Source organism: Sus scrofa, chromosome 6 (assembly GCF_000003025.6).
Source record: "Sus scrofa isolate TJ Tabasco breed Duroc chromosome 6, Sscrofa11.1, whole genome shotgun sequence".
Lineage (NCBI taxonomy): Eukaryota > Metazoa > Chordata > Mammalia > Artiodactyla > Suidae > Sus > Sus scrofa.
This window is the reverse complement of record NC_010448.4, coordinates 97,318,577-97,346,398: the sequence shown is the minus strand read 5'-3', so window position 1 is coordinate 97,346,398 and position 27,822 is coordinate 97,318,577. Positions and strand designations below refer to the sequence as shown.

The window sequence follows — 27,822 nt, the reverse complement described above, 5'->3', positions numbered from 1 at the left end:
CAGGCCGAGGAGGCAGCGTGTTCCGTCGGAAGGTGCGATTAGACCTGCATTTCTGGAAAGTGGAAAGTTCCCCCCGACCCTCACTCTTGGTGGCAGCCTGGACCCATGTCCTGTCCCCACGGCCCCCAGTGTCCAGCACTTACAGGGGCAGCTTCCCAGTCCCCCCGGAGCTCATGGGCAGCCCTGTCTCTGCAGAGGATCAGCACGGCCACGGGCGACGGCAAGCACTACTGCTACCCGCACTTCACCTGCGCGGTGGACACGGAGAACATCCGCCGCGTCTTCAACGACTGCAGGGACATCATCCAGCGCATGCACCTCAAGCAGTACGAGCTCCTGTGAGGCCGGCCCGCTCCCCTCGCCACAGCAGGAAGCAGTGAGTCCCATCCCAGCCACGTGGCCGGCCGCCTCTGTCCCCTCGGGTTTGGGCTGCATCTCTGTCTCCCGCCTCCCGCCCCGTCTGTGGCCGCAGACCACCCGTTCTCCCTCGGATGACCCTGGGGTGGGGCCCCTCTGACTCCTGAGCACAGGGCAGATAGGGACACACTCAAGTCTGATGTGGGGGCACGTGGGTGACACGAGAGGCTTCGGGCAAACAGGTGGCCACCTTTCTGTGCCAGCTGGCCCCCGACTCTGAGTCGACCCCAAGCCACAGAGGGGACAGAACCCCGTCCAGCCCTAGTTGCAGGGCGGCCAGCCTCAGGCCCTTGAACCCAGCCCCCCTGACCTCCCACATTTAGGCAGAAGCCCACACGCGCCCCTAAGTACACCCCGTCTCATGACTCCCTGGACCTGCTCTGCTCGGGCAGCAGCCTCCACCACAGGTTCTTTTTGTTGTTGTTTTACGGCTGGTTTATTATACTGTACAGACCACAAGATGTACTATTATTTTGTATAACTACTCAAGAGAAACCCTGTAGATCTTTGTGCCTTGCCTCTGGCTGTCCCTGTAAAAAGAATGTCGTGCTGACCAGCTGACCACCGTTACCTGCCGCCAGCTCGAGGAGGAATGATGGTGTGGGGCAGGGTTTGGGCTATTTTATCAGGTTGGTACTTTTTACAAAACTCCTTGATAACTATATATACACACACATTTATATAAACGTAAATTATACACATTAAGCATCCACACCTCACAAAATGCCATACCCACATCCCAAGCTTCTTTCAGGATGTTTTTTCTGTCCAGACAACATATTTCTCAATTATTTTGCTATTCAAAGACTTTTACGGAGTTCCCGTCGTGGCGCAGTGGTTAACGTATCTGACTAGGAACCATGAGGTTGCAGGTTCGATCCCTGCCCTTGCTCAGTGGGTTAACGATCCGGCGTTGCCGTGAGCTGTGGTGTAGGTCGCAGACGCGGCTTGGATCCCGCGTTGCTGTGGCTCTGGCGTAGGCTGGCAGCTATAGCTCCGATTAGACCCCTAGCCTGGGAACCGCCATATGCCGCAGGAGCGGCCCAAGAAATGGCAAAAAGACAAAAAAAAAAAAAAAAAAAAAAAGACTTTTACAAGGTCACCCTTTCCCTCAGTCAAAGTTTTCGAACCACTTACTTGATAACAGGTCCCATTGTAAACAAACAGCAAGAAAAACACAAGGGTTTGAAAAGGCTTGTGTCTGGCCTTGGAGAATCAAAGGATAGAGTCCTATTCACCTTTTGAAGAAGAAACAATACAAAACCTTTATTTGAAATATGAAGTCAGAATTACGTTGCTGTTTGTCAAACTTGAAAGATTTGCAAATGCAGCCTCACCCGTCAGGCTCGGCTCCGGCGTGAGACCTTAGAAAGCTGTTCACGTTCTGTCCCAGCCTTGAGGGTGGTTTTCTCAGGTCAGAGAGGATTTGTTAAGATGTCCAACGTTGTATTTCAACGCAAATGCAGAGCAGGGCAGCCCAGCCTGCATTATTACTTCATTAATCTAGTCTTTTAGTCTTTCATATTTTAAAGTTTGTAAGTCAGCCCTTCTGATACTGATTAATCAACTCGTCCACATTTACAGACTACTCTCCCATCAAATACAGGATGTCACAGACCATGCATCATCACATTCTTAACATCATTAGCACCCAATTCCTATTCCTCTCATCCTTGACTATTTCATAAAACACTCGATTGAACTGAGTGAGACATACAAAGTGGAAATGATTTTGAGTTTCCACTGCATTTTCAAGTAAAACACAACATGAAGAAAATCCAAAGAGATACAGCCCCACATATACACACACACACACAAAAATGAAGTTGGATATTGTTATATCCAGTTCTCCTGTGACTAAAATTCCTACTTAATGAAGAGCCAGACGCTTAGAAACAAACACAAAGAGTAAATTTTATCTGGCTTAAAATTGCCAAGGCATGTTTATTTTAAAATACCAAAAGCCTCTTCCTGGTCCATTTCTCAAGTTTCTTTTGATCACTGACATTCAATTCACATTTAACAGCTTGGTCGGCTAGAGGGAAAATTACATTTACCTAAACGCCGATTCCATTAATTTAGTGAGAAATACAAGTCTCTGAGAACAATATATTTCTGCTCGTAGCATCTGTAGTTTTATTTTTAGTATACATATTTATACAACATAGGCTCTGAGAAGCGCTCACAGGAGGACAGAAGCAAATCAGTGTTTCCGGCTGGGCCGCAGGGAAGGAGGGCTGTCAGCGCATGAAGTGACATGCTCACAGCTGTCACATGCTGTACACTCAGTCGCTGACCGCACGTGTATGTGATAAAAGACAGGCTCATTGTACAGGACAGGTTGCGTTGCTACGGCACGAGAACAACGCATCAGCCACTGGCTCTGCAGGACCCTGAGTGGTCCCCACTCACACTCCTGAGGTCTCCCCTCCATGGGTACAGCCCAGGTCCAGTTCCTTTGGCTCCATCACGAAGTGCAGCAAGCCCCTGCTGCTCACGTAGTCTTAAACTTCCTGAGCAGGTTCCAACCGAAACGCAAGGGAGAGGTCAGGAGCCCCACATGGAGGAGGGTGAGGAGCACGAGGGTCCCCACCGCCACACAGTATGTGATCAGCACTGTGTCCTCACAGGGCAGGTAGCACTTGGTGAGGGCGTACTCCGTGGGAGTCAGGCTGCCCTGCAGAAGGAGCCAGGCCATTAGCTGCAGTGGCGGCCCCCTTGAGGCCAGGGGCAGAGCCGGCCACCCCTCTGCCCCCAAGTGCTGCGTCCCAGGGTGCTGAGTGCAGATGGTCTGGGAGCTGACCTCCCCCTCAGGCCAGCCCCTGGCGCAGGGGGTGCCTCTACAACACGGGGGCAAGAGGAGAGGGTTCCAAGGATCCTGGGGACTTAAGATCAGTGGCTATAGAGGAAGTAGCAGGACAGAGCTATTTTTCATGCCACTTGATGCCGAAATAATGTGTTACCTAGAAATGCATGCAGTGGGGGCATCTCGGAGGGCTCTTTTTTGGCAGACATTTTTGTTGTATGGAATGACTGGGAAATGTTCGTTTACTGTGGATTTGAAAACAGGAGGTTTTCCCCATCTCTTTATGAAGCACCTGACACAAAAAGTATTGTGACTTAGATGCTGGACTCGGGGGGGCTGGGCAAAGAAAGGAGCTGAAACATCAGGTCATCACTAACTAACACCCTGACCCAAGTGCAGGAGCTGTCGTGTTTTTGTGCCAGAGCACATGGCATGTGTGGAAAATAAGATGAGTGACTGCAGCTGATGAAGGAAAATGACCCTGCTTCCTTAGAAAACCAAAGGCACTACAGGATAAAGGGCTGTGGGGTACCCCCCGCAACTGTCCCCAGGGGGGTGTTCATGCTGGGTGTGCTTGTGGGGCGAGTATGCTTACGGTGTCTGTGTATTTTCACAGGTTGCAGCAGTTACCTAGTTGATTAGTGTGTCGATTTCATTACGTTATGAAAGCTTTGAGATGAAAATAAATGTTCACGTACCATGATGAAACTGGGGTTGTTTCTGTTTCTCCAACTGAAAGATGGCACGCTGACCTCAAGGACGCTGGCCCCGTGCAGGACCTCACAGGCGCTGTGCGTGTGGCCACTCAGGACCAGGCGCGGCCGGAACCACCACAGCAGCTGCACAACACAGGGGCAGTGAGGGTGCAGCCAGGCCCACATCCCACTGGAAGGCCCTGCTGGGCGGCCCGCTGCCCCTGCCCTTTAAATCCTTTGGTCTGCTCATAGACTCCATCAGAAGTGAGCTCTGCCTCTGCTCAGATTTCATATTTTTCAGCTATACTTGCTTTTTATAAATATATATTTACTTTATAGATATATTTTATATATTATATACACCACATAAATATTTGTTTATATTACAAATACAGAGATATATTTATATACACGCACATAAGAAAGCACATTCTAATGAAGTCTCTAAAAATCTAAGTCTCTTGGCTTCCCAAGGACACATAAGTTGGGAAACAACAAAGACCAGCTGAGAAAGAATCATGCCCTAGATATACGGGAGCAGAGGGCATGCCCCTGACGAGGGTCGGGGGCATGACATGACCGCCTAGACGCCACCCCACCCTGCCCCGGACCCCTCACGACGAACCTTCTGCGAGGCCTCCCGGGACAGCACATCATACCGCTCCCTGAAGGGGATGTCCTTCTCATTGGGGGGCGCGGCGTCCTCCCCGGAGCAGTTGGTGTCGCTTCTCCGGTAAAGCGGGAAGTGCTGTCCGGAACCAGAGAAGAGTCAGGGGACCAGGAGCCCCGGCGCTGCTGGCAGCTGCGGGTGGGGCTGCTCACCTGTAGAAGGACTGGGGCCGAGGCCGGCAGCCGCTGCCCGTCTGCACACCCGCGGGGGCGACGCTCCTGCTGGTCAGAGGTCAGTCCCTTAACCCGAGAACCCCTCGATCTCTGGACACTGGCCGGTGGGGAGGGACACGGGAGACTGGGGCCGGCCAGGGGCGGCAGGGGCGGGGGTGCCCTACCTCCCGAGAGCAGTTGAGGCGGTGAGAGATTTCCAGGAGCTCAGCCTCTTCCCCAGAGCATATGGTGCAGCCGTCCCCTTCCAGGGCCATGCTGTTGACCATCACGAAACTGAGGAGAGGGCAGGAGATCAGTCCCCGGGCCGCCCGCACTGTCCACTCACGACAGAGTTTCCAGGACACAGAAGCTACACACCCAGAAGGGGACCTCCTTGCACAGCACGTCTCCACTCAGCAACACCATGTCTGCAGGTGCAGATGACACTAAGAACAAAACAGTACTTCTGGGCATCGAGTCCACGACACGGCCAAGGACAGTCCACTCTGAGTTCATGAGAGGTCCCAGGTGACCGCCATGCTCGGATATGACCTTGTGTCCCTGGTCCAGCTGTAAGACTGGGAGCTAAGGGCCCTCCCACAGGCCTGGCTCCATGTGGGGACCATGTCACCCAACACCACAGGACACAGCCTGAAACCAAGGTTGTGGCAGTGCTGGCAGCGCTAACTGGGCTGGATGAGCCCAAACTGGGTTAACGACAGAATCGGCTGCAGTTCTCCTGCAGCCCCTTCACCTCAGTCACTCTTCAAGGACACGCAATAAAGGTCCCGCTACTGCCTACACAAGCGGCACATGGGCTGTGAGGAGGTGCCTGATGTTTAAAGAACTTAGAGATAAGGAACTAATTAAGCAAGTGACCCGGAATGTGACCATGGCATTGAGGGTTCCTTAAAATCTGACCATGGGAGAAAAACCCATACAGTGTCCCCATCATGAGTCACAAAAGGAAGATGCTGGAGGGCCCTGCCCCACCCAGCTCAGGGTTCTAGGGCAGCACCCATTATCTCACTGGCCAGGCTGGACAGTGGGCAGAGTTCTAGACCCTTGGGAAGAACATGGGCAGGACGGGGACATGCCTTCCCCCAGCTTTCCCCTCCCCCCCAGGTCTGCAGACATACACGAGCAGAAGGGGGCTGAGGCCCCAGGGAGCAGGTGACCACAGTCAGACCAAAGGGTCAGGATGCTGATCTAGCATCAGGACAGTTGGGTGGGGAGGTGGGGGGACGCATGCACACACGCACCGACCCAAAGATGGTCAGCACGCTCGCCACCAAACCCTGGGAACCAGGACCCATACGCACAGGACCAGCCTTTACAAGACAAGGAAGGACCCCTTTGCAAAGAGGGCTGTGGAAATTCCCATCACCCGGAGGCAGTGCAGACGGAAAGAACAAGACCCCCCGGTGGCTGGGCAGAGTCATCAGGGAAACCAAGGTGGTGACTGGGATGTGACCATGGTGTGCAAACCAGGCTGGACAGAGCAGATCTGTCACCTCCGACAAACTCAGCTTCCAAGGACTAGAGGTCTTTGCAAGGATTCACAAGTAATACTCACTTAATTCCTTTCCAAGAAAACAGCCTTTCTGGGTTGAAAACTCTCTCAAATCGTTTTATTTTGTATGTGTTCATCCTATGGTCAATTGTAAAAAGAAACATTTTTCAGAACAAGAATTCTTAAGAATTACCACAAACACACAAGGTAACTTCTAGGATCTGAGTGCCCGACCAGCCTCGTCAGTTCCAAGCCCCACCAGCCCCACCACTGACTGGGCTTCCTCACAGAACAACGGGCAGAATAACAGGGGTAAAACAATAAAAATAATGGGTAAAACAAAACAGTAACGGAGCTAATATACAGAAGCGCCGTGCCTGTAACAGGCTGGCACCTCATAAGCATTATATGCCCATCAGCAGCTAAAGCCCAAATCGTCCTATTTTCTGATTCCTGAAGAAAATGTATTTATTTATTTATTTATTTATTTATTTATTTATTTTTGGGGTCTTTTTGCCTTTTCTGGGGCTGCTCCCACGGCATATGGAGGTTCCCAGGCTAGGGGTCAAATCGGAGCTGTAACCACCAGCCTACGCCAGAGCCATAGCAACTCAGGATCCAAGCCATGTCTGTGACCTACACCACAGCTCACAGCAATACTAGATCCTTAACCCACTGAGCAAGGCCAGGGATCGAACCCGCAACCTCATGGTTCCTAGTTGGATTCATTATCCACAGCACCACGACGGGAACTCCAAGAAAATTTAAGTAAAGGCTGTTAGTCTCACATTAGAATCACTCAAAGACATACAAATCATTTGTTGGAGGGTACACTATGCGCAGGACAAGAAGGAACCCGCCCTCTTGGAGTCCTTGCTGCAGTGTGACTCCTGGTGTGCCGTCGCAAGGTCACACCTGCAACCTTACGGCACAAGGCCACCAAAAGGCAGCAGCTGTACACCAGCTCTGCCGGCCACTCACTCGTAGTGGAAGCTGATGTCGTGGTTGCCAGCGACTGCCCTTAGCTGCACATGGGGTGGGTGTCGGAACATCCTCCGGAACCGGGCCACGTCGTCCGCCCAGGCCTGCAGGAAGAAGTGCCATCGCTGAGACCCGGCAACCTCTGCCCCGTGGTGAGGCGAGGTCACTCACTGTCCAGGTCAGATGTTCCTTAAGCCAAGATGCGGAATTCCCAATTCTATGTTCTAACTTCTCTTCCCAAGACTAACTTAGCGTTTTAATGATTTAATTTTATGTCAGATGTTAATGACATAGGGTATCTCCCCCATCTTCAAACACAAACTGGCACTCCCCACAACTCCTGCTTCAGGGACCCATTTCCGGCTCTCCTGACACCAGGCAGGTACCCCAGGCTGGGATTCCCTTTGGATCTGGGCTTGTCCTAAGGACAGGCCCTGAAGAAACATCAGGTGCAACACATCTCCACCAGGCCAAGGACCAGGGCCATCAGGGTCAGCTCACTGTGGCAGGACAGTGGGGTGGGGACCGACGAGATGTGGCAGACAGAAAAACAAAATCCAACAAACTTCTTGACCTTTCTGACTTTCGGTTTAACTGTTGTTTTTTTGTTTTGCTTTTTGGTTTTTTGTCTTTTTGCCATTTCTTGGGCCGCTCCCACTGCATATGGGAGGTTCCCAGGCTAGGGGTCTAATCAGAGCTGTAGCTGCCAGCCTACGCCAGAGCCACAGCAACGCGGGATCCGAGCCGCGTCTGCAACCTACACCACAGCTCATGGCAACGCCGGATCATTAACCCACTGAGCAAAGGCAGGGATCGAACCCGAAACCTCGTGGTTCCTAGTCGGATTCGTTAACTACTGCGCCACGATGGGAACTCCCGGTTTAACTGTTAAAGCCTGAGAATGATGTTCATTTAATTCTCACTTTTGTTAAGCCTAAAAACACAAACTGGACAACACTCCAGGTTGGACAATACTTAGCTGAATAGTGGTCAACTTTATCCTGAGAGTTTTAAATTTGTGCCAGCTAAGGAAATATGCTTGCTAGACATTCCTTCAAAACATTTATAAAAATGAACAAATAAAGTTAGAATAACATAAAACTAGAAAAACATAAAACGTTCACCTTAATTTGCAAAAGCAATATCTATATCCAACCTCATTTCATAACTGGTTGCTTCTGACAACAGCATTTCCAATCACCTTATAATTACTTACGGACTAGATTACAGCAAACACTGCAGCCCTAGGAAAAGTAGGTTTCTATCACATCCAGACCAAGACTTTCTTTGTACAGATTTTGAATTGTCCCGGGAAACTTCAATGAATTTTTTTAAAATATCTCACAAAACCATTAGTGATTGAACATCTTTAACTAAGCAGCGAGAACATCTTTCTTTTGTTATTATTATTAATCTCAGAAATGCAATAAGCAAAGCATTCTGACACCAAGGCCAGGACAGCCTCTCCCTGGGTTTGTGGAAAGGTTCACATCAGCTGGACTCGGGCCCTGAGGGCTGAGGAAGCCCCGCCAAGCCCCCAGCTCCCTCCCAACCTCCCTCAGAAGGAAAGCAACCTTGAGGCACAAACTCAGACCACACTTCCACAGGTATTCTGTAATCCAAGGACAGCTGAAGGAACATCCCTCTTGCCTACCTTCCCTCTTCCGAAAGGGTCCTGGGAAGGGGTGTTTGGCTAATCCATGTATCTCCTACACTGATAAATGTAAGATTAGAACTCCTAACCCAGGGCTGGCATTGACACAGAGCCTAAGATCTTCAAGACAGACTGTACTTTTTTTGGCTGTGCCTACCACAGGCAGAAATTCCCGAACCAGGGATAAAACCCACACCACAGCAGTGACAATCACCACTGGGTCCTGAACCCGCTGTGCCACCAGGGAGCTCCCAGATTATATGCTTCTAACACTGGCACAGTGGGGGATGGCTGTGCCACAGGGGGATGGCTTCTCAGATCCCATGGCTTCCTGTGCTGGACCTCACCGCAGGATGAGTGTGCAGAGGTCGCAGGGTCCCACCTGGGGGGAGCTCCACTTCCCTTCATCAAAGACGTCCCCCAGAATGAAGGCCACCTCCGGCTGCAGCAGCCACAGCGCCGTCTGGAAGGCTCTCTCCATCTGCCACTCCCTTGAAGCCAAGAAGAAAAAGGATCAGTCTGTGTCTTGGGTGGGGCCACACTGGTCATGGACCACTTACAAAGTGAACTAAAAGGTCCCCTCTCTTTCCATGCCTGCCCCCGCTTGCCTGGAAGAGTCAGAGTCCCTGTCTGCTTCACCAAGGGGGGGACACACCCTGCAGAGGCTGAGGCCCCAGGTGGTACCCACAGGTCAGCCCCACACTGCATCCGAAGCCGTCCTCCTCACAAGGGTCCAGGGGCCCGGGAGGTGTAACCAAGCTTCCAAGATGTGCGACACTGCCAGACACACAGAGGTGGCAGCACCTGGAGTCCCAGGGGAGGCAAGTCCTGTGGACTCCAGACACACAAGCAACCATCCCAGAGGAAGACAGCATCCCAGAGGCCCAGGTCCTGAGCCTAACGGGCCTGCGCCCCTAGCAGCCAGCCGGTGCCTCCAGAACGCTGCCCGTGCCCTTAATTCCTGGCTGCTCTGCTGGTGAATGGAGACCTGCTTTCACAGGACTGCCAAGGGATATGACCTAAGGGTGTCAGGGGCACGGCTGGAGCTGTACAAAACCACACACAGCAGGTGTCAGATCTGGCAGTGCTTGCCCAGTCCACTGCATCCCCCGGCCAAGCTGACTTGCCACTGTCCTGAGCATCCTAGCTCTTCCCTCTAAAGGCTCCCAGCTGCCCCTGCCCCGCAAAAGGGGGCATGACATCCTGGGGCACATCAAGACATCGAGACGTGAAGGCAATTTTTGGCCAGAGGAGACTGAGGCCCATGTAGACCTCTGCGTGGCCACCACTTCACTCAGGACGCCTCGCAGATGCACTTCTCAGCAGTCTGTCGTGACTGGAGAAGAATCGTATGGAAACAGCAGGAGGGCTGCCTGCAGGACTGGTCATAGGTGAGGTGCCCTGGGCTAGACCCAGAGAACCCAGGCCTCACCCTGGCCCTTCTCTGTCTCACGCCTCCTTGGGTTTAAAGTCTGAGTAAGAAGGTACAGCAGCCCCCCGTTACGTCCTGCCTCCCTCACCAGCCCCTGGGATGTCACACACCTCCACCCCACTCCCCGAGCACATTGATGCTCTGGCCGCAGGAAGAAAGACTGTTGAGGGAGGCACAAATGAAGCCAGGGGACAAAAAGGGGTTGGGGGACAGGATCACCAGGGCTGAAAGCCCCATCAATCGCCTTTTGGTGGGCGTCACTCACAAAGGCCAAAGGCCAAAGCATCGCACTATCCATGAGCAGAGGATGGATAAACACAACGTGGCCCATGCAGACGGTGGAGGAAAACTCGGCCTTCAAAAGGAAGGAAACACTGCCTCCTGCTCCCACATGGACAGACCAGAGGGAACCTGCTCAGTGGAGCACAAAAGGACAATACCAGGGACCCCACTTGTGTGGGGAACACAGCAGTCAGGTTCATGGGGACAGAGCAGTTGGGCCAGGGGCTGGGGAGGGGGAGGAGAGTTGGTGTTGGATGAGACACATCTCAGTTGGGGAAGAGAACATGTCCTGGGGGTGAGGGTGGCGGCTACACAACGGGAGTGGACTTGGTGCCCCAACTTGTAGTTGCAAGTGGCCAAGGTGGTGACTTCTGTTATGGGTACTTCAGCGCAGATGAAATAACCTGTTCAAAGCCTTCCCAGGAGGAACAGCAGACTGAGCAGGTCCAGAGTGTCCAAGGGGGCACGGCCGAAATCTGCTCTGCTCCCTGGGCACCCAGAGGGGCAGACCAGGGGCTCACTCACTCTAGAGGAGCAAGGGGCACCCCCAGACCCTGCCTGGGGGGAGGGGCAGACCGCACCTAGGTACCTGGCCTTCCATGGGAATCCCTCACAGTCGGGAGGCTCAGGCCACACCCGCCGAGGAATAGTAAGGTGAATGGAAAGAATGAATTGGTCCCTGAGGCCGTGAGGCCCACCCTGGATAAGGGGGACACCCCCTTCTGCCCACAGACTGCAGAACCCAACTTCCACCCCTACCTCCGTAACTTGTCCAGCCAGTGGCCTCGCAAGGCCCCGAGCAGGTGGGTGTCAGCCAAAAACATGGCCCTGAGCACAGGCTCAGGGGTCCCCTGGCCACCGTCTGAGTCCGTGGGAGGTTTCACCTCAGGCCAGTTACAGCGAAAGATTACTAAGTAGTAGACGAGGAATTCACAGAACAGAAGCACCGCTAAGGTCACGGCCGTGAGTTTCAGCAGCAGGACTCCCCTCCTCTTCAGCAGCGGGAGATGCTGCCTGCGGGGGCCCAGCCTGGCAGCCATGCCTCTGCCAGGGGCCCAGTGCCAAGAGCCAGATCTGCAGAGACCTCGCCTCACCAAGCTCCAGGTGCCCAGCGGGTGCCGCCACTGCTGGGTCTGGGCCACGGCCTGCGGGGGGAAAGGGACAGGCGGGTTACCTGTGTCCAGAAGCCACCATGATGACCCCTCTTTGGAACCTGGTTACGTGATTGATCCACCAGCTCCCCAGTGGAAAGGAGCTGCCCGGAACCTGTACATCCACAAAGGACACCCGTCGTATCAAGTACCGAGGGAAAGTAGTGGTTTCCTGGGCAGACTCTACAACCCCATGTGCCAGACTAGGGCTACCAGAATCATCTTCCCACTGGGACTATGAAATTTTATCACTACCTGGGAGTCTGGGGGAGGGTGTTTGTGAGGGAGGGGACCCAACAGGAACATCAGCCATTAATAGTCACTGCCGCCCGGCTAGCAAAGCATTCACCACTCTCCTTAAAAATCAACAGGCCATAAGATAAGCCCCTGGACAGAGCTGCCTGAGTGTGAATTCAGCACCTCACTGGCTCCAGGAGAGCCAGGCACTGGGATGACACGTGTCCCCACAAATACGGCTTCCGCTGCACATTTGCCTCAAACCCTGAACGGCCTGCCTTTATACGGCAGCTCTGTGCAATAACTTCTGCCTGGGAACCTTCCAAGTGTTTACGCGTGTGTCTAAATTATAAGTGACTTTGCATCCTACGGAGAAGGCATCTGACACATCTGAGGAGCAGACTGATGAAGGGCCGAGGGGTGGCATCCTGCTCAAGCTTCCTCAGGAATCTGCAAACGGAGCATGGGCGGGGCAGAGGAGACCCCAGCCCTGGGCCGCCCCAAGCCAGTAGGCACACAAGTCCTCTGGGGAGACCACTTCCTAGGAAGAGTCTGGGAGTCCCCGGTAGCTGACAGCTAAGAGGACGGGGACTGTCACTCCTGTGGGGCCCCAAACAATCTCTACCAAGTCCAGCTCTCAGAATTCTCACACCTGCACCTGTGAGGCCCAACTGATCTCAAAGTGGGTTCACAAGAAGCAACCACGTGAAACCTCACCTGCAGATAACCAGGGGCCATGATCAAGTTTAAAACATAAGCATAGACTTGAGTTCCTGTCGTAGAATAGGAGAAACAAATCCAACCAGGAACCATGAGGTCACGGGTTCAATCCTGGCCTTGCTCAGTGAGTTAAGGATCCGGCGTTGCCGTGAGCTGTGGTTTAGGTCGCAGATGTGGCTCGGATCCTGCATTGCTGTGGCTGTGGTGTAGGCACAGCTCCAATTACACCCCTAGCCTGGGAACCTCCACATACAGTGGGTACAGCCCTAAAGAGACAAAAACAAACAAACGTAAGCACAGAATTAAAAACACTAGAAATTGCTGAAACTGTGCTGACAGTGGTCAGGCTACACAAACGCTCACTTCCACACACAGCTTTCCAGAAAAGAGGAAATGACAGAAGATGCATCCCACTCTCAAGCCCTCTGTCTGCCAAGAAAGGCAGCATCCACACCAAGACTTCAGTGAAGAGGGGGCAGAACACAAGCGCTACATTTTAAATACGTCCCTTCAGACAGAGAGGTCACAAGTAGCCGTGCATCAGCTGGGGTCACAGGAAAGCCACACCTTCACTGCTGCGTAGCCGTCCCCTCACTGGTTCTGCTGAGACTGGACCATCCGTGGTCCACAGACTTTCTCTCCCACCAGGGGCCACCGGGGAGAGCGCACAGTGGTGCTGACACTGGCGGCAGGAAGACACTTGAGGATGGCAGTCACCCCAGGTGTGGCTCCACCCTGTGGGGCAGCGCTTCCTTGAACACACATGAGGAGGAGGGGCCACGTCCCCGTCATAAACCTCAGATGTAGACAAATGGCAGACTCTGCTCTTGCTGATACAGCAGGAAGCGGGACTCTGGGAATAACCAATGCGTGCACCGTCCAGGCCCCTCAGCTTAGGTTCATGCAAATCTATCAAAAGCAACCATACAATCCCAGCTCCCGCTGCCTCTCACAGGGCCTTGAACCCCCTAAAGTCCTGAAAGGGAAGGCCAGGCAGCAGCTGAAACTTCTAGAACCTGATGGTCCTCCGCCCACAGGACTGGGAGGGATGGGAGCCCCACCCTGGGGCTGTGTGGAGCCTGCACTCTCCAGGTTCCAGTTTCCCATTGGAAAACCTGAAGTACAAGTTAAACTGCCCTCCATGCCCTGGGACCAAAATGGAGCAGGGGGACAGGTGGGCAGCCTGCAGCCAGGAAGGGTGGGACAAAAATGAACCCAGAAGAGGGGGGACCAGCTCCCCCAGTGCCCCCACTGCCTGGCAGTCAGCTTAGATAAGGGCCAGGGCACACAGCCCAGAGGTCACGGAGCCTGGCCCTCCCCTCAGGTGTCCAGTCCTCCCTTCCATAAAGAAATGGAAAATGCCCTACAGGAGCCACTGGCCAGAGGACTCGGGATGGGGGGCAGCAGCAGGTGTGGTTACTGTTACACTGTTTCTTGAGAAAACCCTAACACCACGTGAATCTGGTATTGTGCAATCATTAAAAAAAAACAGAACTCCTCATCAGAGTGAAGACCATATCTGAGAACTTGACACCAAATCCTCAAACAGAAGCCTTTTTGCTGAAGTCTTGGAAATACTTTTCTTCTCCTTTCAGAGCCTGCTTTATATAACCCACCCAAGTCGTGTCCCCAGCACCGTCTCAACTGCCTAGCCAGAGTGCACCCCACCGCCCCACCAAGGGAGGGGGGGCCAGGCCAGGCGCCAATCTCAGGGCCCAAGACCACAGGCAGCCAGTCCCTGCCCTGCAGCTGATGGAATAGCAGGACCCAAAGCCTTGGGGGGTCACCAGAGCCCTGGTCCTCTCGGTACCTCATCCTTTACCTGGGTCACCGGCAGAGACACTGCATCTCAACAACCTCCCACGAGCCCCCTACCCTTCCCAGGTTGCAGCACCCGCCTCCACTGACGCAGGGAGAGCAACAGAAAAGTCCACAAAGTGCCTTTATTTTATTTTTTGTCTTTTTGCCATTTTTTGGGCCGCTCCCGTGGCATACGGAGATTCCCAGGCTAGGGGTCGAATCAGAGCTGTAGCAGCTGGCCTACGCCAGAGCCACAGCAACGCCAGATCTGAGCCGCATCTGCAACCTACACCACAGCAACAATGGATCCTTAACCCACTGAGCAAGGCCAGGGATCAAACCCGCAACCTCATGGTTCCTAGTCGGATTCATTAACCACTGAGCCACGACGGGAACTCCCAAAGTGTCTTTTTTTTAAAAAATAAGTCTTTCACTGTCAATGGACAACCCAACCAAGTCCATCTAAGAAAGAAATGGAGCCAACCTGGGAGACAGCCTTTCATTTCTGAGACAAAGACTTTGTGTCAAATGAAGTGTTATTCACAATCTACACAGCAGACCCGTGCCCTCAAAGCGAGAGTGGGTCGGGGGTCACTTAAAAGATCAAGAAAGAAGGTGATGCCTGAAGGAGATCTGGTTAATGCAGACACATGACTACCACTAAAGGAAAGCAGGAGGCCCGAACAGGCAGAGAAATATTTTAGGTCTAAGGTTTTCTCATCCTGCCACAGATATGGGTTTTATTTCACCCGTGGAAGACAGGTTTGCCAGGACGAGATTAGTGTCAACCTTGCAGCCTCGGTCAGTGGAACCCAGGGGATCGGGATCCCGGAAGGAGGCCCGTGACCCGGGCTGACCCTGACCCTCCACTCATTCATCGCGTTGAGCTGCCTAACACTCCACTCCCGAAGCCCCCAGACCCTTCCCTCACTGAAAGCAAACCTTCAATTTCATCTCAATCACAATAAATAGGCCAGTGTCTTAAGATCCCCCAGACACACAGCCTGAACCACCAAGTGCCACCGTCCCTCCACATCCAGGCTCTCACTGTGACCAACGAGAAAGTGGGTCCTTCCCAAGACTGGTCCCTTCTCAGAACAGCCCCCAGAGAGACCTACCCACGAAGGAGAGGTTGTGATAAACAAACACTCTTCTGTGTGTTGCCTTCTTGTGATTAATAACCCGCAAAACAAGGAAGTGAGAGGTTGTGATAAACAAACACTCTTCTGTGTGTTGCCTTCTTGTGACTAATAATGAATAATTCTGTCCATGTTAGAAGCTTTCCTTTACGTTGGCAGGTTTGGGCTCAGAAACAAAAGTAATAAATCATTCTTGTTTTCACTCTCCAAGTTCAATCTGCAAGTTTATGAAGCTTATCAAGTATTAACCCAGCAGGAAAGCCACACAGGCTCCCGCAGCTCAAAGCCTGGGATCAGAAGGCGGATATGCTTCTAGGACCGTCCTGGCCCATCTGCAGGGAAGAGGCCCTGGCGAGCCCCTGCCTGAACCCCGGCATGCAATTTCTATCACACACACTTCTTATCCTGACACCACAGACCACACCACCACACAACAGCTCAGCAATGTCTACCATCCTGGAAATTTTCAAAAAGCTAGAAGAGACCCATCACTGGTTTATGAAATCACTTTGGTGGTTTGTGACCCAAATTTTTAAAAATAAAACACTTCAATGAAAATATAAAATTTAACTTTAAAACATTAAGAATTAATAGGATTTAATTTAAACATTTAAACAGATTTAAACAGAGCAGAAAACACCAGGCTGCAGTGCACACAGTGGAGGCAAGGCAGGGCAAAGGTCGTGCTCCCTTTCTCTGAACTGTGTGTACCGGCCACACCCACAGTTCTCATGGCACTGGGCTCTCTCCCCACTCCCTGGACAGGAGCCAAGCCCCATTCTCTCCATGCTCCCCTCTCGTGCCCACAAACAGTAGGTGCTCAATGTGTGTGGACTTAATGACTTAGTCTTACCTTCCTGAGCATTTAGAATTACAAACATACACAGCATCACTCTTTCAGCCATTATCTGTCTTCAAATGCTCAACAGAGAGTTCCTGCTGTGGCACAGTGGGTTAGGAATCCAACTGCAGCAGCTCTGGTTACTATGGAAATGTGGGTTTGATCCCTGGCCTGGTGCAGGGGGTTAAGGAGCCAGCGTTGCCACAGCTGCATAGGGCACAGATGCAGCTCAGATTCGATCCCTGGCCTGGGACCTTCCATATGCCACAGGAAAAGGGACAGAAGTGTTCTTGTTCCCCTGATCAGTCAGGAGCCTAGCAAACAGGTGCCCAGAAGCACCTGCTCACCAGCCCCAGTGGGACCTGGAAAAAGAGAAGCCCAGCAGCCCTCTGGTCAGAGGAAGTGATGACAACCTTCCCTGAGCCTCTGGGGAGATGACATTTTCCTCTAAAGGGAAGGACAGTGAAATGCCTGGAGCCCCTACATTCTCCCCTAAACCCCAGCTGGGCTGTCACCTCCCAGGGTGTCACCTCAGGCAAGTCACTCAAAACAAAACGGACAGGATAATCATTATCAAAACACAGAAAATAACAAGTATTGGTGAGGATGTAGAAAAATGGGAACCCTGGTGCACGGCTGGTAGGAATGTAAACTGGTGAAGCCACGGTGGGAAAGAGTACAGTGGTTCCCCCAAAATTAAAATCAGAACTACGATATGATCCTGCAATCCCACTTTTGGGTACATACCCAAACGTACCCAAACATACTGAAAGCAGGACCTCAAAGACGTTATCTGCAACACCCAAGTCCACAGCAGCACGATTCACAACAGCCAAAAGGGGGAGGCAACCAAGTGTCCATTGACGGATGAACAAAGGGTAAACAAAATGTGATGGAAACACCTGAGGGCAATGGGCTATTATTCAGCCCTTAAAATAGGAAAGAAGCTGCCCCAGGCCATGCATGGATGAACCTTGAGGACATTATGCTCAGTGAAATAAGCAACAGTAGTCAGGTTCATAGAGATAGAAAGGGCACGGTGGTTGCCAGGGGCTGGGGGACAGCTGCTTCTTTAAGGGGACAGTTTCTGCTTTGCAAGATGGAAAAGATCTAGAGACTGACTGCACAACAGCATGAATATGCTCAACATCACTGAAACATACACTTAGAAATGGGTAAGAGGGTTCTAAGGAAAAGAAAAATATCTGCATAAGACACAGCTAATAAAGGACTGGTATCCGACATATGCAAAGAACTCTTAAAACTCAGTAAGAGGGGAAAAAAGCTAAGAAAACAAACAACCTGATTAAAAAATGGACAAAAGCAAGGCAGCAGGTCTTAGGTGTCCTCATCACATAAAAGGTAACTTTGTAACTATGTGAAGCAAGATATGTTAATTAGGAGTTCCCGTCGTGGTGCAGTGGTTAACGAATCCAACTAGGAACCATGAGGTTGCGGGTTCGATCCCTGGCCTTGCTCAGTGGGTTAAGGATCTAGCGTTGCCGTGAGCTGTGATGTAGGTCGCAGACGTGGCTCGGATCTTGCATTGCTGTGGCTCTGGCGTAGGCCGGCGGCTACAGCTCCGATTTGACCCCTAGCCTGGGAACCTCCATATGCCGCTGGAGCAACCAAGAAATGGCAAAAAGACAAAAAAAAAAAAAAAAAAAAAGATATGTTAATTAGCTTACTTGTAACCATGTCACAATGTACACGTATATCAAAGCATCATCTTACACATTTTCAATATACAATTCTTTTTTTTTTTTTTTTGCTTTTTAAGGCCACACCCACAGCATATGGAGGTTCCCAGGCTAGGGGTCCAATCAGAGCTGCAGCTGCTACTGTACACCACGGCCACAGCAACGCCAGATGTGAGCTGCGTCTTTGATCCACACCACAGCTCATGGCAACTCCAGATCCTTAACCCACTGAGCGAGGCCAGGGATCGAACCCACAACCTCACGGTTCCTAGTTGGATTTGTTTCTGCTGCACCACAACAGGAACTCCAATATATAAAACTTTATTCATTGATTATACCTCAACATCTCTGGGGAAAAAATTCTAATTTAAGAATTAAAATTCAATTGAAAATGAGCCAAAGCCCTTAACAGACACCTCCTCAAACAAGCATATCAGCAAAGAAGCGCATGACAGGATGGTCCACATCACTGTCATCAGGAAAACGGAAATTAAAACAAGATAATCTGCACACCTGTTAGAAGAGCCAAAATCCAGACACTAACACCACCAAAGGCAGGTGAGGATGTGGAGCAACAGGAACTCTCATACGTGGCTGGTGGGAATGCAAAATGGAGCAGTTATTTTGGAAGACAGTTTGGAGGCTTCTTGCAAAACTAAGTATACTCCTTCCATACAATCCAGCAGTACGGTTCCTTGGCATTTACCCAAAGGAGCTGAAAATTTACATCTACCCAAAAACCTGCACACAACCCTGTGATAAACCATAATGCAAAAGAATATATATAACTGAGTCATTTTGCTGTACAGCAGAAATTAACACATTGTAAATCAACTATACGCTGTCAATGAATTTTAAAAAAAACCTGCACACAGATGTTTATAGCAGCTTGATTCATAATTGCCAAAACGTGAAAGCAACCAAGATGTCCTTTGGTAGGTGAATGGATAAACTGTAGGTCCTCCTGACAGTGGAATATTACTTAGCACTAAAAGGAAATGCGCTATCAAGCCATGAAGAGACATGAGAAGAACCTTAAATGCATAGTATTAGTGAAAGAAGCCAGTCTGAAAGGCTAAATACTGTGAACCTTTTTTAATGTTATGAATTCTATATTCTGGAAAAGGTAAAAAGATGAGTGGTTGTTAGAGGTTGGGGAGGAGAGGTCGGATGACCAGGAGGAGCACAGGAGGTTTTGAGGGCAGTGAAAATACTCTGTATGATACTATGACGAGTGGAGAGCATCATTACACAGGGTTAGAACCCCTGCCCCAAACATAAACACCAGGAGTGCACCTAAAATATAAACTATGGACTTTGGGTGATTATTATGCATCAACACAGGGTCATCAAGTGTAACATCGCCTGGTGGAGGATGTTGATGGGGGGGGCGCTGTGCTCTGTGGGTGCAAGGGTTATGTGGGAAATCTTTGAAATTCATGCTGTTTTGCTGTGAACCTAAAACTGCTCTTAAAAAATAGTATTTTTTGTATTGTAGGTCACAGATGCAGCTTGGATCCCACGTTGCTGTGGTTGTGGTGTAGGCCAGCAGCAACAGCTCCAATTAGACCCCTAGCCTGGGAGCCTCCATATTCTGCGGGTGCGGCCCTAAAAAAAGACAAAAAGACAAAAAAAAAATATGGTATTTTAAAAATTGGCAAGATGTGAAGTTTTAAGCATAGTTGACCACAATTTTTAAAAATGTTTTAAATGTAAAGTAATGAAATTCTGACACAGACTAGAGTTTGGATGAACGTGGACATTATGCTAAATAAGCCAGACACAGAAGGACAAACACTATACAATTCCACATATATGAGAGACCTAGGATAGCAAATCCATAGGTACAGAAGTAGGACTATGGACACCCAGGCCTGGGGGGTTGAGGGGTTGAGAGGCAGAATTATTATTATTATTATTTTGCTTTTTAGGGCCTCACCCACCACATATTGAAGTTCCTAGGCTAGGGGTCCAATTGGAGCTGTAGCCGCCAGCCTACACCACAGCCACAGCAACATGGGATCCAAGCCATGTCTGCGACCTATATCACAGCTCAGGGCAATGCCAGATCCTTAACCCACTGAGCAAGGCCAGGGATGGAATCTGCATCCTCATGGATACTAGTTAGATTCATTTCCCCTGAGCCATGACGGGAACTCCAGAATTATTATTTAATGGATATGGAGTTTCAGTTTGGAAAGAGGAAAAAGTTCTGCAAATGGTGGTGCAGGCTGCAGAACAATGTGAATGCACTGAATGCCACTGAACTGTACACTTTAAAATGGTAAATTTCATGTTAAGAAGGTTTGGCCCTTTTTTTTTTAATGAAGAAACACCAACATATGCACAGAGAAGACTCTATAAGCTAACAATGTCCTATAGGAAGGGCTTACTTTTAGATTTAAATACACTTTTCTTATATTTAAATAAAAAAGGAAGGGCGTTCCCTGATGTCTAGCAGTTAGGACTTGATGCTCTAACCCCTGCAGCCCAGGGACCTCAGATCCCCAGCAAACTATCGCTTGCAGCAGCCAAAAAAGAAAGAAGTCTCCAGAGCCTGGAATTAAGAGGTTATCAGAGTCATTTTCTCACCTTTTAAAAAATGCAACCTGTAGATGAGCCGGTATGAAGGCTCTAAATTGGCTTGCTCCCCCAAATCAGAGTGCCTTTAGCTGAAATAAAACAGAAAACGTGCTCTGTGGCTGAATAATCTTTCATTCTGTCTACTTACTATCTCATCCTAGAGGGCAAGCAGAGAAGGAAGGACCTTGAGCAACTCCAACGTAAAGAAGGAGGCAGAGAACCACAAAGTAAAAAGAGCCGACATTATGTTCTTTGTCAAGAACTGCTCTTTTATAATATAAATATTTACATAGAAAACACTTAAATGACAGAGAACTGTCCAACACGTGAGACCGTAGCTGCAGTCCACCACTGGGAGCAAAATATTTCCTCCACTGACTGATTTTTAACTTCAAAGCTATCAATGAACATCTAAAATTCTTGCCCTCCATGTTAAATTCATTATTACCACAATGTCCTCAATAGCTGTTTGCATATTAAAGTTTTCCACCTTAAACTTTAAACTACATCAGTAAACTAGGAAGGGAAAGGCCCCGGTGATTTAATACACAGGCCTCAGGTCACCGTAATGTTGCAGCATATATGTATAATTTGCAGCACACGGAGCTTCCAACAGTAAACGTATGCGCCCACACTAGGCTGCAGCAGCAGGGCCGAGAAGAGGTCCAAGAAAAGCAGCAACACCTGCACCCGGCGGACGCAGGCCGTAGACACGGCTTGGGCGGCCGGATCCCACCTACCGCCGGGCTCGGGGCGCCGGGTCCCACGGCGAGAGAGCAGGCGGCGGGATCTCTGTGCTCGCCCGCACGGACCCGCGCCCGCACCTGCGCCTCAACTGCACCCCAAGGCCTCCCAAACTTCCCAGCAGACAGACCCTCCGCTCGGCGCGCGTCCGGTTCGCGGCACGCACGTGGGACTGGGCGGAGCAATGGGCAGAGCATGGGGCGGGGCGGGGTAACGCGGTAGAGCGGGGTGCGGGGAGGGGAAGGGGCGGGGCGACGAACAGTGCCTAGGAGGGGGATGGGGCGGGGCGATGGGCGGGGCAGGGCGATGGACTTGACGCCGGGCGGGGCGAGGCGGAGCATGGGGCGGAGCGGGGCGGAGCATGGGGCGGGGCGTCATTGGGCGCGGGGGCAGGGAGATGGGCGAGGCCAGAAGCTGGCCTCCGGGGCCAGCGATTGGCCAGGAGCCGAGACAAGGGGCACATGCCCAGGGTTGTTGTGCGGCTGCGCACTCTCTGGGCCCGCTGGCCTCGGGTTGCTTTCATCCTCGTCTGTAGGGACACGTACAGCGCCTTCAAAAGAAAAAAAAATATGATAGAAATGAACTTATACACAAAACAGAAATAGACCCACAGACATAGAAAACATGGTCACCAAAGTGAAAGGGAGGGGAGAGATAAATTAGGAGTTTGGAATTAACACATACACACTGCTACATATAAAATAGATAAACAAGGACCTGCCGTATATAGTCAATATTTTCTAATAATTTATATGGGAAAAGAATCCCAAAAAGAATATGTATGTATAACTGAATCACTTTGCTGTACACCTAAAAGTAACACAACATTGTAAGTCAACTATTTTTCAGCTTAAAAAGAGACAAGTGTGGAATAAATAAGATCACAGTGACTGGGGTTTTATTTAATTTTTTTATAACAGTGTTGCATGAGATGTTCCATTTTTCAATATACTTTCACGTTATTACTTCAAGTAATCCTCAAATTAATACTGTAAATAAATTAGCAGTAAGAATCGCCATGTTAAAAAAGTAAGGGAGATCCCGTTGTGGCGCAGTGGAAACGAATCCGGCTAGGACCATGAGGTTGCGGGTTCCATCCCTGGCCTCACTCAGTGGGTCAAGGATCTGGTGTTGCTGTGAGCTGTGGTAGGTCGCAGACAGGGCTAGGATCCCACGTTGCTGTGGCTGTGGTGTAGGCTGGTAGCTATAGCTCTGATTTGACCCCTAGCCTGGGAACATCCATATGCTGCAGGTACAGCCCTACAAAAGCCAAAAAAAAAAAAAAAAAAAAGTAAACCGAAGCTCTGACTAGCAATTCACAAAATCTTCTCTACAACCAATTCCGGTCTGTTTTTCAAATCTATGAGTACGGTGACTGTACTGAGATGTAAAACGAGAAATCAGGTAGAAAGCAATCAGCAAAGTGCCTGGGACATGTAAGTAAGCAGTAAATGGTAATTATTATTATTAAGAATATTGTAATAATTCCAAACACACCCAGATGAACAATTTTAACATGACCCAAACTGGCACAACCAGACTCTATAAACAATGAAGTGATAGAATAGGAGGTAAGCGTCACCACACTTCACAGAGAAAGAAAAGGAAAAAAGGAAATCTGGTTGAGCCTAGAACAACAAGCTTAAGGAAATACAGGGACCAAATGAACATGTTATGTTTCACCACCAGGAAGCAATCTGATGGGAGAGTCTACAGCCAAAAAGACCTAATTTCTTTATTGAACAAATAAGCAGCATCACAAAAAAGGGGGGAAGGAGGACAGGAAGGGGGGTCTGTTGTTCCATAGCAGGCTTGAAAGGCACATCAACCAAATGCAGTTTGTGGGCTTGGACTTGGTCATAATTGGGACAAACTAGCTTTTTTTAGGAAAAAAAATCATTTTTGAAAAGATTGGGAAACTTGGACATGGATTGGATGTCAGATGATAAAGAAGTATTGGTAATTTTGCTATAATACTATTGTGGTTCTATTTTTTAGGATTAGAAAAACATATTAAAGTATTTACAGATAAATTATATGATTTCTGGAATTTTCAGAAAGAAAATTTTAAAGTAGGGACATGGGAGAAAAAACAATATGGCAAAATGTTGCTAAAGCCAAAGCAAGGAGATGGGTGTATGGCACCGAAGCTGGCAGAATAATGGCCCCCAGAAGATGTCCACAGCCTCATCTCCAGACTTGTGAACAGGTTTCCTTATCTGGCAAAAGTGACTTTGCATGCATGATGATGATTAAGGACCTTGATATGGGGTCAATATCCTGGATTATCCCAGTGGATCCAATCCAATCACTTGCGTCCTTACAAGTGGAGACGCTTTCCCAGCTCTCTCAGAGGCAGAGTAAGGATGTCCAATCCATTCAGACTGCTTACAAGCACAGGTAACACTGCAGCCAGGAACCTTGTAAATAACAGAAGTTGTGGGAGCTGCAAGTTCAAGATCAAGGATCCAATATGTGTCCTGTGAGAGGTTTTTCCCAGTTCATAACCGCCTTCTCAGGGTTTTCGCCTGGGGTTGGAGTGCTCTATGGGGTCTCCTTTATGGGAACAATAACACCATCCAGGAGGACTCCCTCTCAGGACTGAGCATCTCCCAAAGACCTCACCTCCAAACAACTTCACACTGGACATTAGGATTGAACATATGTATTTTGGGGTGGCACAAACATTCAGTATAGCAGAGGATCAGAGGTGCAACCTGACCAACCTCTTTGAAAATCAATAAAGGAAACCGCAACTGAAATTGGAGTTGGAAACGGCCTGCAGAGGGCGCATTCACGCACTGGCACTCGCCTTCCTTCGCATGCACCGCCCTTGATGTGCATGCACTGACCATTATTTGCATGTCCCACAGGAAGAAGGTACCTTGCTCTCCCAAACAGGTAATGCACTCTTTCACTCTTCCTGAGGAAGAATTTCTTCTCACACAGCATCAGTCCAACCAATGAGAAACACCAAAGCTCAGCCAATGAGAAACCATCCCCACCTTTTTCCTATAAATTCAGGCTCCCCTCCTTTGTTCTTTGGGACTTGCCTGAAGTTCAACATCGATTTTGGACATACTTTGTAGTTCCCTCCTGTTCTGATTAAATCCATTTTGCTGGTAAAATAATTCCTCTATTATTAGTTTTAGATTAACAGACTCCACCAACTGTTGCTGACCTTAGAAATGGAGGAAGGGGGCACAAGCCAAGGTATTTGGGCAGGCAGCCCCTAGAAGCTGGAAGAAAGCAAGGAAAAGGATTCTGTTGCAGAACCATCTTGACTTTGGCCCATGAGACCAGAGCTGTACTACTGCCCTACAGAACAATGAGATAATAAATATGTATTTTAAGTCACCACAATAGAAAAGCAACACAAGCTTTCATTATATTCCCTCTACTTTTGTGTAAGGGTAAAAAAAAAAAAAAATTGTGGAGTTCCCGTTGTGGTGCAGTGGTTAACGAATCCGACTAAGAACCATGAGGTTGCGGGTTTGATCCCTGGCCTTGCTCAGTGGGTTGACGATCCAGCGTTGCCATGAGCTGTGGTGTGGGTTGCAGATGCGGCTCGGATCCCACGTTGCTGTGGCTCTGGCGTAGGCCGGTGGCTACAGCTCCAATTCGACCCCTAGCCTGAGAACCTCCATATGCCGCAGGAGCGGCCCAAGAAATGGCAAAAAAAAAAAGACGCAAAAAAATTGTACTGCTTGTTTAGTCCATAAAACATAGACCTAACTGAGGGATACATTTTAAAGTACTTCATTTATACCTGAAATATATGTCACATCTGTGGCATGTGGAAGTTCCCAGGCTAGGGGTAGAATAGGAGCTGCAGCGACTGGCCTACACCATGGCCACAGCAACATCAGATCTGAGCCATATCTCCAACCTCTGCCTCACCTTGTGGCAATGCTGGACCCTTAGCCCACTAAGCAAGGCCAGGGATTGAACCTGCATCCTCACAGAGACAAGGTCATTTCCTTGACCTGCTAAGCCTCAATGGTAACTCCCCAAAGTGATTTTCTTAAATCCCCACAAGTAAAACCAGCCAGAGTCATCAGTGTGGAACCACTGCCATCATATCCAAGGATTTCAAGTACTCACAACTGGAGCAGCTGGACTGAGCTTGGAATAGTTGGAACGAAGCTAAGAAAGCAGTGAACCCAGATCCACAGGGAGTTGAGCTGCTGCTGAATCCCTGAGGAGCAGGGCACTAAGGGAGCCCATTGGTGCCGGGGTCTGGTGAGGGCCCAGGACTGGGAGCAGGGAAGGCCACTGTCCAGACCAGCACACTGGGTGACTCCAGGGCAGGGGAAGAGAGGAATCCAGGTGTACATGAAGGGCCAGGGCAGAGGTAGCAATCCAGATGGCAGTGGAGAGGTCAGGGGTCAGCGCCTCTGCAGGCTGCACAGGGGTCAGGGAAATGATACCGGCAGTGTCACCAGGGCCAAGTTTTGGACCTCCAAGGCCAGGTCCAGACTGCACCCTCCAAGTCTCTTTAGGGAGCAGAGGCTCCTCCAGACTGGCGAGTAACAGGGTGTTCCAAGCCCGGCACCCCAAAACCAAAAGAACTTGAGCTCCTTGGCCAGCTGTCCTTCCTCAAAGCACACCTCTGTCTCTGCACGACTTCGAAGGTGGCAAGTTCACACAAAGATATTCATAGAGCTATTCCACTCATGCTCTTTGCTCTGGACGCATGGCAGATTCTCCAGAAGTTGTTTTTGATAATAAGAAAGGAGAGGGAGAGACAGAGAGAAAGAAGGAAGAAGGAGGAGGAGTAAGAGTGAACAGATCAAAGGAATGAAAGAGGGAAAGAAATGAGAGACAGAAAGCTGAAAAAGGGAAGGGAGAGAGGGACACAAGTTTGGTGGGGACACACGCACATCCCACTGTGATCACTCTAAAGAAATCAGCTGTTTTCCAACTATGCATAGTATCTAGCTGTGGCAACCTGCATATCATGGTTTAAAATTATTTTTATCTCTAAGGTAAATTATACTTAGCTTTTCTCAGAAACATTATCTAAGAGATAGAGGGTCTCAAGGCAAATAACTGCCAGTCAGAAGTAGTAAAGGTGATGGGGTCAGGAACTACCTTCACTGGGGCCAGTTCATTCTTTAAAGATGGAAGGACCACAATGTTCCCAGCAGGTGGCACCAGCTGCCCTCTGCTGAGACAAGACTTCTCACCCTGGGTTCCATTCAGTGTCAAACAGGTCTCTTCTAGCCAGATAAGGGGTTGGGTTAGGAAAGAAATCGGCGAGGTTCCAGGAGATGCTGAGCAGGGAATCTGGAGGCTTTTCGATTTATTTCTCATGTTAAACTGTTTAAAAACATGCATTGACCTGATATTGATATTCACACCATTGTGAATAATGATATTCACATCATTTGGGCTCTGAAAAAGTTAATTTTTTCCAAGACAGAGTTAATTTAAATTAAGATCCCAAAGACAACAAAGTACCAAGAATTAGGACATCTGAACATATTTTTATCTGATAGGATAATTAGTGAAGGGCGCATACTGAAACTAGCTTTCCCGTAACAAAGGAGAGAGAAACCAATTCTGAAGGAAACCCCGGGGAAGGGAACCTAGGTTAGAGATTCCTGGGATCAGCCAATGTTTCTGCTGCTTCGCTGGTGACTTACAGAGACCCGGAGCATCCAGCTTGCATTCTGAGCTCCAGGCTGTGCATTTCCTACAAGTGAGCAAATAGCAGGACCGAAAGCCTTTCCATCTCCAGGCGAGAAGTAAGCTTCTTTGGGAAGGCAGGGAACATCACAGGTTATCTTGGGAATCATCCTCAAAATCTGGAACAGGGAGTAGAACTTCATTAGTCAAGTTCTTACATGTGTGGGCTCATAGGTTTCCAGAGAAAGAGGAGTTTGGCAGTCCAGATCCATGACTAATTTCCAGTGAAGATCTGTGCGGCCACTGTCCCTTAGGCCTCCTTCCCTGTAGACCTCCCGCCCCGTAGGCCTCCCATCCCTTAGGCCAATGACATTTGAACCTTCTGCAGCTGCTTTTACTGTCATCCTGCCACCAAAACTTTACTTTTGAAAGATAGTTTAAAGTGCAAAAGAAATACATGTGAACGGCAAGATGTTTGAAACCTCTGAAAGCTGTAAGAAAAGAATACAAGGATTGAGAAGGTATTGATGACATATTTCTAAGGAAGAGCTGGTGTCCAGGGCCAGGGGGGTAGGACCCTGTGTCTGGGCCTGGTGAGCACCTTTTGGACTCTGAGATGCAGAAAGGATGGTGCCCGTGTTATATGGAATGAAGTTGTCTTTATACAGTTGTGG

The 27,822-nt window shown here is 49.7% G+C and overlaps 2 protein-coding genes across 13 annotated transcripts in view; one reads left to right on the top strand and one right to left on the bottom strand.

Moving 5' to 3' along the window:
- The window catches only part of GNAL (G protein subunit alpha L), an 86,867-nt gene extending 82,936 nt beyond the window's left edge, over positions 1-3,931 (top strand). For 2 of the 3 annotated variants that reach the window (XM_003482035.4, XM_021096048.1), the window contains one exon: positions 196-2,207. In XM_003482035.4, the coding sequence (XP_003482083.4) occupies positions 196-342 (147 nt within the window). In that variant the 3' untranslated portion in view covers positions 343-2,207. Of the gene's footprint in view, positions 1-195 lie in introns of all 3 variants that reach the window. The other variant, XM_021096047.1, reaches the window with a different exon arrangement.
- MPPE1 (metallophosphoesterase 1) lies at positions 2,331-21,747 on the bottom strand. 10 transcript variants are annotated; one of them, XM_005656104.3, is made up of 12 exons: positions 21,648-21,736; positions 20,783-20,862; positions 18,704-18,784; positions 11,362-11,747; positions 9,271-9,379; positions 7,235-7,338; positions 6,317-6,391; positions 4,926-5,034; positions 4,741-4,809; positions 4,544-4,666; positions 3,922-4,062; positions 2,331-3,094 (listed from the first exon to the last, which is right to left on the bottom strand). In XM_005656104.3, exons 4-12 carry the CDS (start codon positions 11,640-11,642, stop codon positions 2,912-2,914), a joined length of 1,194 nt encoding a protein of 397 aa, XP_005656161.2. In that variant the 5' UTR covers positions 11,643-11,747; positions 18,704-18,784; positions 20,783-20,862; positions 21,648-21,736; the 3' UTR covers positions 2,331-2,911. The 10 variants fall into 10 exon arrangements, 9 of the variants coding, with proteins under 9 accessions (XP_005656161.2, XP_020951704.1, XP_005656159.2 ...); XM_021096045.1 differs by having other exon boundaries at positions 4,741-4,806; positions 21,514-21,688; XM_005656102.3 differs by having other exon boundaries at positions 21,514-21,650.